The sequence below is a fragment of the Episyrphus balteatus genome, chromosome 2, assembly GCF_945859705.1.
Source record: "Episyrphus balteatus chromosome 2, idEpiBalt1.1, whole genome shotgun sequence".
NCBI classification, from domain to species: domain Eukaryota; kingdom Metazoa; phylum Arthropoda; class Insecta; order Diptera; family Syrphidae; genus Episyrphus; species Episyrphus balteatus.
The window spans coordinates 113,879,471-113,893,190 of NC_079135.1; the positions used below are offsets into that span (position 1 = coordinate 113,879,471).

A 13,720-nucleotide genomic window follows, 5' to 3' on the forward strand; every position below is an offset into this window, starting at 1 on the left:
ATGCATCTTAATATATCAATCAAAACTGCAAACTTGTTTTGGAGGGCAATTTGATTTCAGATTTAATTTTTTTTTTAATTTAATTTTTTTTTTAATTTTATTTTTTTTTTAATTTAATTTTTTTTTTGTACCCATATAGTAGGTACCTACCTACATTTTCCAAATTTCTATATAAAAAGTATTAAAAATTTAAGCCACTTGAACTCTAAGAGCAAGTTCGTGTGACCTAATCGTGCATTTTATTTTTTTTGGCGCTAGTTGCAAAATTAAATTCATCAGCTTGATGCTAATCATAATACTTTCGGGGTCTTTTTTAAGTTGATTTCTCATACCTATGACATTCATCTGATCTGGCAGTAATTATTTTTCTATATTTTCTTTAAAAAAAATATAAAAGATTTGTTTCCCATTTTTCACCCCAAGAATGTAAATTTTGTTTCTGGGGAAAGAATACCTACATATAGCTATAGAATAATAACATTTCAATAACTTTGCTTTATAAGAAAACGGTGTATGGCGTATACGTATTTTTTTTATAAAAAAAAACTCATGTAGAATAATTTTTGATTAACTTAACAAAAACATGCAAGAAAACGTGGTGGGTAGGTAGGTACAGTAGCGAGCAAAAAAAATGCAAACAGAAGAGGTTTAAAGAGACAAAGACAAGAACTAAGTTACCAAATTAGACATATTGGACCAGTTTTATTTTCATTAAACAGAGTCAATTTGTGGAATATTTTACTCCAAAACCATTATTTGGTCAAAAGTCTACCTTAATATGAGTTTTTAGACGAGCAAAAAAATGCAAATGTTTTTATTGTTTGCAGTTTTTTTTTGCTCGCTGTATAAAGAAAGTTTTTTATTTTTCTTAATAACTATACTACATATGTGTAAAAGATTTAATTTATGTAGAAAGATACCATAACTTCAATAATTTTGTTAATTTGTGCATTGTTGGTATCTTTCTACTACCTTCCTCAATTTGGTTCATCTTTCAACTCCACCTACGTTATCAATTTATTTTTTGCCGTCGATTATAAATATTTTGATGTATGTATTAATTTTATGCCTACTGATTGTGAGGTATTTACTCATATTTTCATTTCGGTATCAATTTTAACATGGGTCCTGTGGCGCAATGGATAACGCGTCTGACTACGGATCAGAAGATTCCAGGTTCGACTCCTGGCAGGATCGAATTTCATTTTTATTTTTTTTTTATTTAGCCAAATCACATTCACAGTACTTAAAAACAATTTTTTTTTTAACAAAATGAACACTCAAGTAAAGTAAAATAATTTAAAAAATATTTTATTGTGCATCCAATTTATGGTGTTATTTTATTAAAATTTATTTAAACGCTGTCCATTGCATTTAAAACGAAATTGTACTGAAATTAAGTTACTGATATGTTTTTTTTTTTTATATTCAATACCTAGTAGGTAGTAGGTATTACCTACCTAAGATGAATGAAAAAGAATTGAGTATTTAAATACAAAGCACAACTTCTAAAAATAGATTTATATTTACTCTACTTCCATGTCAATGCTATAAAGTTGAAAAATACATTCATACCTACCAATACCAACAATGATAAGATAGTAAAAAAAATATCTCTGCGACTTGTGGGTATCGATGTTATGGTAGATTTTTATACTGTTTGAAATTATGGGCATGCAATTTCGACTGGGAGGTTGGCAGCTCCTGTAATCCGGCTTCTCGGAGGTCAGATTGTGGACCGGTTTGAGGTCGGGGTTTCTGTGCAGTGGGCCAGGTCATGTTGACGGAACGTCCGCACTAAGCTTTCCATCAATATGGGTGCCATGGAGGAGTCCAAGGTATTCAGGTTGGCTAAGGAGGGATGAACCGGGCCAGGGGCGAAAGCCAGCAGCCAAGAGTTCCCGTGGTAAGCAGTAGTGGGATAGCGTACCGGAGTGTTCTGCCATTGTCAGCCCGACCAATAGAGTCGAACCACAATCTTTTTTTAATTTTTTTTTTCATTTTATTTTTTTTTTATTTAATTTTATTCTTGTCTACGAAAATTTGGAGATATCTTGAGATTTTAGTAAAAAGAAAAAGATGGAAAATTTCAATAAAAAAAAATGCATTTAAAATTTAAAAAAATGTTTCCATAAAAAATCTTATTGCAAAAAAAAAAATATTTTGCATTAAAATTTTTTTGTTGTTTTACTAAAAAACGGCTCTGACGATTTTGAATACAAAATAAACGTAAAGGACCCTAAAAAGGTCCTATTATTTAAATCTTGAAAAATGTTCAAATAAACCATTTCTGTAATTTTTTATAAATTGTACATATTTGTATTTGTTACTTTTTTTTGAAAAATTTGTTTTAATAATTCAGATTAATATCTTCTTTTTATTCGCGTAACATATTTTCTTATTTGGCATTTGGCAAAATGTCTGAAATTTTGTATTAAAAAAAACTATTTTTTTTTATCGACTAACGATTTTCAAAATAAATTTCCAAAGATTTTTTGTCATATTTTTGTCATTTTTGTAAAAAATATATTTTTGTAATGCATTTGTTTCTCATTACAATTTTAAAACAAAATACCTATTTATTGCTTATAAAAAATTCATTGCAACTGAAAAAAAAAAATGCATTAAAAAATTTTTTTTTATTTCAACTGAAAAATATTTCATTAAAAAAAAAATTGCAAAACAATGTTATTGCAATTGAAAAATATTTGCATTGAAAATAAAATTTTATTGCAAATAAAAATAAAAAAAAAACACATTTTATCGAAAATACAAATTTTCTGCATTGAAAAAAAAAATTCAATGTATTGAATTCTTTTATTCGTCGATTTTTTTTTAACAATTTTGACTATTTGGTAAAGGTCAAATAGCCAAAATGGTAAGAAATTCGACGAGTATTAAAAAAATTATTACTGCACATATTTTACATTGAATTTTTTTTTCGATGGATACATTTTTTTAATGCAAAATATTTTTACTTGCAATAAATATTTTATTTTCAATGCAAATATTTTTCAGTTGCAATACAAAATTTTTTAATGCAAATTTTTTTCAGTTACACTAAATATTTTTTTAATGCAATTTTTTTGTATTTGCAATAAACATTTTTTTAATTTCAAATGCATTTTCAAATTGATATTTTTACAACCCTAGCTATACAAGAAATGGTATGTAAGATGTAACACTTCGTTTGGAGGTAAAAGAGATTTTTTTTTAATTTTTAAAGCAAATTTTTGTATACACTTCTAATAAAATTAAATTAAAAATATTCCCTTATAAATTTCTAAATAACTATAGGAATTTAAAGAACTCTTACCATAACAGCAAGTTCGTGTGACCTAGTCGTGCATTTTACTTTTAAAAAAATCTTTTAAAAAGAAATCACTGTATTCCCTTTTTTGGACCTAAAATTCAACTAAAATACAGGTTTTTCTTTTGAAGAACGAATTTTCTGTATTTTTCAAATAATCTTTTTAATAACATTTACCTGTTTTTCATATAAAAAGTTAATAAATTAAGCAACTAGAATTCTATGAGCAATTCATGCGACAGAGTTTTGTTTTTTTTCATTCACTCAGTTTCTCGTTCTATAAACCTATACAAATAAATATTCAATATTCCATAAAATAAGTTTCACTATTTACTAAAATCATAAAATATCTAGAAATTATTTGTAGGCAAAAAAAAAACAATAAAATAAAAAAAATAAAAAAAGATTGTGGTTCGACTCTATTGGTCGGGCTGACAATGGCAGAACACTCCGGTACGCTATCCCACTACTGCTTACCACGGGAACTCTTGGCTGCTGGCTTTCGCCCCTGGCCCGGTTCATCCCTCCTTAGCCAACCTGAATACCTTGGACTCCTCCATGGCACCCATATTGATGGAAAGCTTAGTGCGGACGTTCCGTCAACATGACCTGGCCCACTGCACAGAAACCCCGACCTCAAACCGGTCCACAATCTGACCTCCGAGAAGCCGGATTACAGGAGCTGCCAACCTCCCAGTCGAGTTTTCATGTTCATAATTTCAAACAGTATAAAAATATACCTTAACATCGATACCCACAAGTCGCAGAGATATATTTTTTTTACTATCTTATCATTGTCGGTATTGGTAGGTATGAACGTATTTTTCAACTAAAAGGTAGAATTGACATGGAAGAAGAGTAAATATGAAATTCGTGTTATGTTATTTCTCAATTTTATAGCAATCATTTAATTTAAAGTAACGAAAAAAACAAACATAAATTAGGTTGTTTAGTAAAGTTTGATTTGGTTATTAGTACAGGTAATATAATACAAAAAAAAAAACATTAAAAAAATTAATTCTTGTTTCCTTTCCAAAACCAAACTCTTTGCCAAGTTTCATGAGGGTAACCATTTTTTGTTTAATGCGAAAATTGTCGATTTTGATTCAAAATTTGGTCTTTGAACTGTAGAACTTACGGGAATGATAATACATTGTAATAGGCTAGATTGTTAACTTTTTAGTTCAAAACTAAAAAAAGAAAAAAAGAAAAAAAAAACAGGTTACAAAAAAATAAAAAAAAAAGCTTTGGTCTGTGTTGGGATTCGAACCCCAGACCTCTGTTGCAAAAGTCAAATCGTTTAACTATGAACTGCTGACTTTTTATACGTGTGGCTGTTTAAAATTTCATCTTGGCCTCTGAAATAAAATTGCAATCTTACCATATTTACTAACAGGCGGAACGTGAGTGAGTCACACTTTTTCGTACATGTTTGAGAGATAGTATTTTTAAAATGTAGGCTTCTTCGGATCTTCGTACTTCTTATTCGATCAAACTTTGTTAATCCTGCTGCCAAAGGTTAGATTAGGTAGAAATGGCTGTCAGGAAAACGACTGATACACTTGATACCATACTTCATGCTGTTTTCTGTCCGTGATTGTGCCTTCAACAGGTAATCAAGAACTGTAATAAAAAGCACGGGACTCAAGACGCTTCCCTGATGTTCATCTACAGTAATTTTGTATTCTACGATACACGTCTCCAACTTCCCGTGTTGCCTCAGGGTCACCCATATCAGATGTATCATTAAATACATAATGTACCATAGTTTTAATAAATCATCGATCCACTCATTAATTTAATTCGAAAACGGCAAAAGGAATTTTAAAGGGTAAACGAAAAACTTCCCTAAAAAAACACAACACAACCACAGTAGATATTTTCTTTCAACAAGAATTTTTTCAAACGACGAACAAACAAAAAGCCCCACGTCCGGGCGCCAATTTGTATGTGCGATAGTCAATAGTCAAAAAACGACAGTTTTGCTCAATATTCGAAATTTGATTATCAACTATCGACTTTGGCCTTAGCCGATTCCAACCCTTTGGTTTCAAAATGCACTACTAGGAATTGCCATTATAGAAAACCCAGCCTTTCTTTTTCTTTGGGAATAAAAACATCAATTTTTTTCGTTTAACATATTACAATTTTATTGCTTTATATTTCTTACAATTTAAATCACAAAGTTATTATTTTTGTTTTTAATTATTTTTTTTTTTATAAAAATGTTAATATTCAAACGAATTAAAATTTCTTTTTTGGAACAAAAAATAAAATGCCAGGAAAATGCTTCAAACACAAAAAAAATTAAAAAAAAAATACACTCTCCGGTGTATTTTCGTTAGTTAATTTTATAATACACATAAATATTAGTACAACACATGAAAGTTATAATTAATTAATTTTAGTTTTAATTTTATCACAACACTATAATTTACATTTTATAAAGGTAATTATGGGTTGTTTTTTTCTTTTTTTTTGCAGAAAATATAAATATTTCATTTAAATACAAATGTAAATACATCAAGGTAATTATTATGTATTTATTATACTGCTTAGTAGAAAAATATAATATCAGAGTAAATGTTTTCTTTTGTTTATAATAGTTTTTTTTTTTATTTAATATTCATTTGGATACTTAATTCATATTTTTTTTTTGTTAATTTTAATAAATGTTATTTTCCCTTTAATTGTTAAGCTGGTTATTCGAATTTTATTTTGAAGCTATTCTTTTTGTTTTTAATTTATTTTTATTAAACTTATATTTCGTATATTTTTCTGAACTAATAATTTTATTTTACATTAAGGCACTAAAACAATTTTTTTTTTAATATTTTTTTTTTGCAGGAATTCGGGGTTATAAAAGGGGTTATTTTTGTATTTATTTCGATTATAAGATTTTTGTTTTGTTCAACTTTTTGTTTTTCTTATTTTGGCTTAATTATTATTACTTATTTATGTTAATTATTTATGTTATTGGTGTATTTTTAATACGTATTGCAACATCTTCAATTCAATTTTTTTGTTTGTTTTTATTTTAACAACTAGTGATAGTTCAAGCTTTAAAATAATTTACCTGCAATTTGATCGATTTAACAGCATTTTGCTTATTTTTATATATATTTTATTTTTTTTTTGTGGTCTGTTAAATTTTTTTGATTTATTCCTGATGGTATTGTATTAGAATATTGACACAATAATTATTAATTTGGAAGAGGGGTTAACAAAAGCGTCATCATTCATACAGCTTATTATCTTCATTGTTTTAATTCATACTGCTTCTGAAATAAATAAAGAAAAATAAATTGTCATTAATATAATTTTAATAAAACAGACATTAATGATGAATTTTTTAAATGTCTAAGAATAAAAATGCGTTTTATTTGAGGTAGAGTTGATAACGTTTTTTGGACATCTTTCACGGTTTTTTCGACATAAAATCTTCAATAGGGAGCTTTATTAATGAATGAAAAAAATAAAATCAAAATTTATTTTTTGAAAAATTAGTTTCTTGTTTTTCAAAAAGAAATTATTTTTCAATTGAATCTAAATGTAATGCAAAACTGGGTCGTCAAACGTATTTGCCCTTATAATAAAAGTTGATTAAAATACTAGGACTTTTAAAAAAATCCTAAAAGACTATTTTTATAAGAAATTGATTAAAATCTAAAAAAAAGAAAATACGTACAATTTGTTTTTGAAAGTACAAAAACGTGTCTTTAAATGGGATTTGATGCCCAAACGAAGTATCCCATAAAATTTCTTGATTTGTTTGACCTTTTTTAAGTTTTTATATATAAAAAATTGAAAAATTGGATAGCCCATAATAAGGAAATATGAACTATTGGTCCGCTTTTAAAAAATTGTCTATTAAAAAAAAGTTATGAGTATGAACTTAGCAAAGTTTGTCCTCAATAGTTTGTTGCCTCAATAGTTTTTGTGTTTTACGTATTTCGTTCAGTTTATATGAACTTAGCGAAAAATTAATAAAACCCAAAACTAACTGAGCCACAAAATCTTAATTGCATTAACTAATTAGCGACAAAATAGCAACAAAATAATAAACTACTCCTAATTCGAATTGCGAAAAGTGCTTCGCTAAGTTCATACTCATACAAAAATTTCAATTTTGCAAATTATCTCATTTCGAAGGTCAAATCATGTAGAAAATTATAAAACTTCGTAACATATTATAATTCGACCTTTTTGGATTAAAAAAAAATTATTTCAAACGAAAAATGTTTGTATTTTAAACAAAGGTCAATCTATGTAAGAAAGTCGACGTGATTATGGACTATTTAATGAAGCATTGAAAATTTATTTTTATTTTTTTTAATACAAAAAATGCTTAGTACCTATATTTTTTTAAAGCAACAAGTTTAAAATGGATGTAAATGTTTTATTGATAATGGAAGGCAAATGGATTTAGAAATACTTAAATCGTAGGATTAAAGTGCAAAAATGCTTACTGCCACTTGCTAATTCCAAATAAAAGCTATTAAATTTTATCTACTTTTTTAAATTTAGTTGTATCGAGCCAAGAATAACTTTATAACCTGTTTTCACTAAAGCCTAAATGAAATAATATTGCAAATTAGCTCAGTTTAAATTTCAAATTAAAAAACTTATGATTTGACATTCGAAATGAGATAATTTGCGAAAGCAGATTATATCGTTTTAGATTTATTCCAAAATTTGGAAATATTTAATTTTTTATATTTTTGTTAGGAACGTAAAAATGAAGTTAGCTATGTATTTTTCACTCTAAACCGACGAAATGATTTTCTGCAATTTTGAATCCTGTGTACTTTTGGCAGTTAGCGACAAAAATAGCATAAGCTAACCAATTTCATGAAAGACGAAAAATAAATTGTATTTCCATCGTTTAGCAATGATTGTCCCCTTCAAAACGTGATAGATCTCCTTTTTGAACAATCAAATATGACGTGAATCGATATGAATTGAATTGAAATCGACCTATTCGTTCAGAATATTCATGTTAATAGCTTCTTTATACAAAAGGCATACCAATTTCTGGAATTCACTATTTTGCCTTTCTTATTATAATTTTTAAGAGCAATTATAAAAAATTCTTCAAGTTTTTAATATCAAATTTCTATATTAAATAAACAAACCCCATTCACATGTACTAATTACCTAAATGCCTCTCAAACTCAAAAGTTCAATTAAAAATAAACAAAATTTAAAAATAACAAAAGATAAACAAAAAACATGTCTTACCACTTTAAACAAAAGCTGCTATCGCTGCCGACTGCATTACATTTTGATGACAAATACAAATATTGAGTGTAAAATTATTAATTAATTAAATTTATATATAAACGTTAATATTTTTTCTTATAAAATATTTCAATAAAAGCGAGATTTTTTGTTCAAGCACTTTCAAGCTTGTCCCTATTTTACTGTCTTAATAAGATTAGGAAAATAAAATACCAAAATGCACCAATAAATGAAAAAAAAAACCAACAAAAAAATCAAAATCACAGAATAAATTCATGTGGGAAGTAGATATAAAATTTCAAAAAAAAAAAGGATTTCATTAAATTTGGCCGCAAGTTTCCTTTTACATTCTTCTTCTTCTCCTTTAAAGAACAACAAAATCTATTATGTTGTTCCAACTGCATAACCCTGTCAATCATTATACATTCCATCGACCAAAAAGTCCATCCTACGATAATGACGAGTCGACCAAAAATCTCTAAATCGCCGATAAGCCACAATGACCATTCCCATTAGAATTGGCACGGCGAATATAATGGAAACAATTGGTATAATGTAATCGCGATGATTGCGATACAATCCACCATCAAATTCCTGTGAAGGTTGGACATGTGGTATTTCTGGTTCTTCCACACTCAACTTGGGAGCGGAAGATTTTGTTTCGGAAGGGAATTTGTTATTGGAAGAGCTACTAGGTATGACTTTGGCCAAATCTGGCATGTCATCAATGCTATATGTAACTTTTGGCTTTTTAGGTTTTGGCGTTGTTGTGGAAGTCGTTGTGGAAGTTGTCGTGGTAGTTGTCGAAGTTGTAGTTGTCGTTGTAGGAGATTTAACTAAAATCGAAGTTTTATTCTGGGCAACAACTAAAGTGGGCTTAATTGTCGTGGTTACAATGCCACTTGCCTTTGTTTCGTGCAACTTTACTTCAGTGGCATTTAAAACAATAGGCAAAGGTGCTTTTGTTGTTGTTGTTGTCATTGCTGCGGGGATTTTTGTCAAATTGTTGACTTTTTGCCCAGCAACAGCAATTGCAAGTGTGTCATTTTTTAGATTTATTTTAGAAACTCCTGAACCTTCAGTGACAATTGTTATAGCTTGAGTTTCATTTAATTTTGTTATAATTTTGCTAACATTGCTGCTATTATTTGCTATTGAATTCAAATTTGTTGGTGCAATTCCACGATTTAGCACACGTTCGCCTTTTTTGTTAATTTTAATTTTTTGTTGATCATCTTTGGATTGAATTATGGCCAACGGAGCGCTGACATTGGCACTGGCATTATTTTGGAGAATATGCGTTTCAGAATTATTAGAAGAAGAAATACTTGTTTGGTTGGCAGAAACTGTTGATATTGTTAAATGAATGCTTAGATAAAGCATAAATAGATAATTTATTAACATTTTTTTAAATGTTTTTTTAATTGGAAAACAAAAATATATGAAAGAATAAATGCAATTTTTATTTTTTTGTTAATTAATTAATTAAGAAACTTTTGAAAGCACAACATTATAAATTTTTCTGTCTTTCTTGTCTTGTCGTTTTTTTCTTTTCTTTTGTTTTCTTTTTTTGTTTTGCTGTTTTTGACAGTTTCCTTTTTTGAAACTTGGCACAAGTGCAGGGTGACAAGTTTAGTTGAACAGGGATGGTATAATTTTTATTTCTTTGGAACTCTCCAAAATTCTGGAGAAAAATAATAAATTTTAAATATAATCCTTATGAAAGGACCCCGCACATTTTGTATGGGAAGTGGCCCTCGGTGAAATTTTCTGAAATTTTAGTATGTTGTTCTCTTGGAGCCCCTGATCAAAAGTTGCTATGGGCAGAAAGTAAAAAAATGGACAGTTTTTAAGATAACGGGATTTTTCCGATGACTATCTCAAACCTTTTATAAGGGATAGTAACTCTCTATTTTGTGTTTTGAGCTATATTTAGTGGAATCCATAGGTTTTTAGGGTCGCTGAAACCGAATCCGAAGTCCATTTTGTCCCATCACGTCAGGTTTTCAAGATAACCTCAAAAAATGTCATAGCCTAAAAAAAAAATTATTTTTTGATCTGGGAGTGCGACTATGTTAATTACATGGTATAAAAAGACAAGGTATGATCATTAGAGCCGCCATCTTACAAAATGGGGTAATAAGGTTTTGACGTCTGGCATTTGGCAAAGTCAAAAGCAACAACAATTTCCAAGACAAATTTGTTTACAACAACAATTTCAATGGGCTGGGCTGTCAAAACACTAAGTAGCCATCTTTTTTTCTTTCATTTGACAGTTCTCGATACTGAGTTTTTTCTAATGATCATACCTTCTTTTTTTATACCATGTGTTAATTATATGTTTTTCGAGTCGCTGAAGCCAGATTCGAAGTCTATTTTGCCCTATCAAGTCAGGTTTCCGAGATAACCTAAAAAAAAGGAACGAACACATTTTTTTAGGTTATCTCCGAAACCAATTAAAAATTCTAGTAATTTATCAATACCCGCTTAAGTCGAGTTAATAGAAAAAAGACTGTAACGGCCATATTATTCACTCCGGATTTAGTTTGGATAAAAGTTAATTTTAAATCTAATCGCCCAAATCCGAATTTCATAAATTCAAGGATTTAATTTTTTGTTCTTATTATTCACTCAAAAAAAATTATGTGATTGTTCAATAAATTTTGTTAAATTTTGATTTATCTTTATTTTTCCTTCACAAAATACTTGACAAAACAACTTAACACTGTGAAAATGAATTTTACATCTGGATTTATAAAGTTAAACAGACCTCCAGAGAGCAGTTTAAATTTGTTTGGATTTAACGAGATTGGATTCAAAAAATTGGATTTAAGATTGGATTTAAGTAGTGAATATTATGGAATTGGATTTATTTTTGACATTTGACATTGTTTACATCCAGATGTATTTTTTAAACTAGTGAATAATATGGCCGTAAAAAACGATAGATTTAAACCATTTAGATCGAGTTAAAAAAGAATTGTGTTGATACTGAAGCAAATTCTGTAGTAATTTGCTTCAGTATCAACAGAATTCTATAATTGAAATCCCGCAGGTAATAGCTTGTATAGAGCTTCAGAAAATAAATTGCTTATAGAAGTTCGAACTTGCTAAGCAACTTTTAAAAAGTTTTTAAATGCTGTTAAAGAAACGCAATCGAAAAAGGTTGTATTTCGAATATACTGCGGTTAATTAAGTTAAGTTAAGGAAATTTGATTTTCGAAAAGACTTGGTTAACAAGCTCCTATAACAACTCTCTATCGAGTTTTTTGGTAGTACGCAGATAGCTCGAATACAAAATTCTCTTCAAAAATTAAGGCCGTGTGTGAATTGGGTTAAATATTTAGTCGAGGATCCAAGCTTTCAGTATGAAGGAAATCAATAAAAAACTTGAACATTTCAATGTGTAATTATAAAAAATTATTTACTTATTTCCTCAAAGAAGTTTTGGGCAAAGAAGTTTTGAGTTTGCTTTATTCAAAACGTTCAACACAAAAAAGCAAGGAAACTCTCAATTCAAAAAATAAATGAGAGATTTTACGTGGTTGCATTGAAATGTTAATATTTTGAAATCTACGCGATGCACACTCTGATAAAGGTCTAAAATAAATTCTTATAAGTTTATTGAACGAATACGTACATATATACATAAAATTAACAAAGTTTTGTAGAGAAATTAGGGAAAAATACAAAAAAGGTTCCAAAAAATATTTTTTTATGAAACAAATTTTTTTCCACTTATCATGGATTCCATTGCGGCTACCACTACGGAGTAAAAAAAAAGAAAGCAAACGCAAAATTTTTCACAGACAACAGCCATAGTGTATTTACAAGGTGCCAAATATTTGGACGGATCTCATAAGTCGCGATGTCAATTTTTTGTGCAAAACTCCATAATATGGAGTCCATATAGATAAACAAAAAAACTACCTAATGGCTTATAAATCACAAAAACAAGTTAAAATGTATAAGAAGTCCATATTTTCATACAACTTTTTGATAACACTAGTTTACAAAAAAATAAAATTTTGGACACCAACTGCCGTTATACTTTTCGCTTAGATTTCAGCCCAGAAAACTAGAAAATCTTATCTAAAAAAATATTTATGGATAGATTTTCAAGATATGATTTTTTAAAGTGTTTTTTTTTGTCTTTGTTTTTCCCAGTATACTTAGGGTGATTTTGTTCACTAGAAGTTGAGCATAACTTGAGGATTTTTATCTTCAACTTCTGGATTTTGTTTTGTTCACTCAAAGTTGACGTTTTTAACTTTCGATTCTCAACTCGAGAGTTTATAAACTTTCGGTTTTCTCAACTTCCGGAAAAAGTAGAAGTTTGCCGACCAAACTTGAGAGTTTGCTTTAAAATTATTATTTTTTTATTTTTCTGTCAAAATTTTGTTGGCAGTTATTGTGATAAAAATTAATGTTCCGAAGGAAAAAATCGAAAAATAACATTTTCTTTTTAGTGGTATCGAACAAATTCATAGAAAAAAATATGATGCAAAAACAAAACGAAAACAAAGACAAATTTAAAGAGAAAGAATTGCATTATTTATTTTCTTATGTACATATTATTAAAATGTACATTTATTAAAACCTTCAAATTTAGACATTTCTTTGTGAAAAAACCATTTTTTTCTGGTGCTAAAGACCATTTCCGACGCTATTCACATCTATCCAGTTACATTTATTTCAATTACTCCGCATTTTATATTACTGACAGCCATACAAATAATATAATTTTATCAAATCAATCAAATGATTTGAATTTGAAATTCTTGAAAAACGGCGCGCACGTACAATCGGACTAATAAAAAATCTTCGACATTTTGAACACCAAAAATAAAACACAAACTTAATTAAAATTCTAACTGATGACAAAAACATAAAAAGATGATTATAAACTGACATTATTTGTCTTTGCTGTCACAAATATCCCAGGGATATTTTCAAAACTGAAAGTTGGCCAACTTTTGTTTTTTAAACTCGAGAGTTAAGAAAAAAATAGTGAACAAAATAGATTCTCAACTTTTGTTTTAACTCTCGAGTTAAAGTCAACTCTCAAGTTTGTCAACTTGAGAGTTTGCTCCAAGTTGAGCAATAGTGAACAAAATCGCCCTTAGTATTGGGGCTATATCTTGAGTAATAAACGACTAATTTGAACAG

At 28.4% G+C, this 13,720-nt stretch overlaps 1 protein-coding gene and 1 non-coding gene across 2 annotated transcripts; one reads left to right on the forward strand and one right to left on the reverse strand.

Moving 5' to 3' along the window:
- Positions 1–1,124: 1,124 nt before the first annotated feature.
- Positions 1,125–1,197, forward strand: Trnar-acg (transfer RNA arginine (anticodon ACG)). Its single transcript has one exon. It is a non-coding gene; the product is annotated as a tRNA-Arg (tRNA).
- Positions 1,198–5,688: 4,491 nt separating this feature from the next.
- On the reverse strand, positions 5,689–10,094 carry LOC129911157 (uncharacterized). Its single transcript, XM_055988865.1, has 2 exons — positions 8,552–10,094; positions 5,689–6,591 (listed from the first exon to the last, which is right to left on the reverse strand). The coding sequence occupies exon 1, from the start codon at positions 9,953–9,955 to the stop codon at positions 8,963–8,965; it is 993 nt and encodes a 330-aa protein (XP_055844840.1). The 5' UTR covers positions 9,956–10,094; the 3' UTR covers positions 5,689–6,591; positions 8,552–8,962.
- Between the last annotated feature and the right edge of the window lie 3,626 nt (positions 10,095–13,720).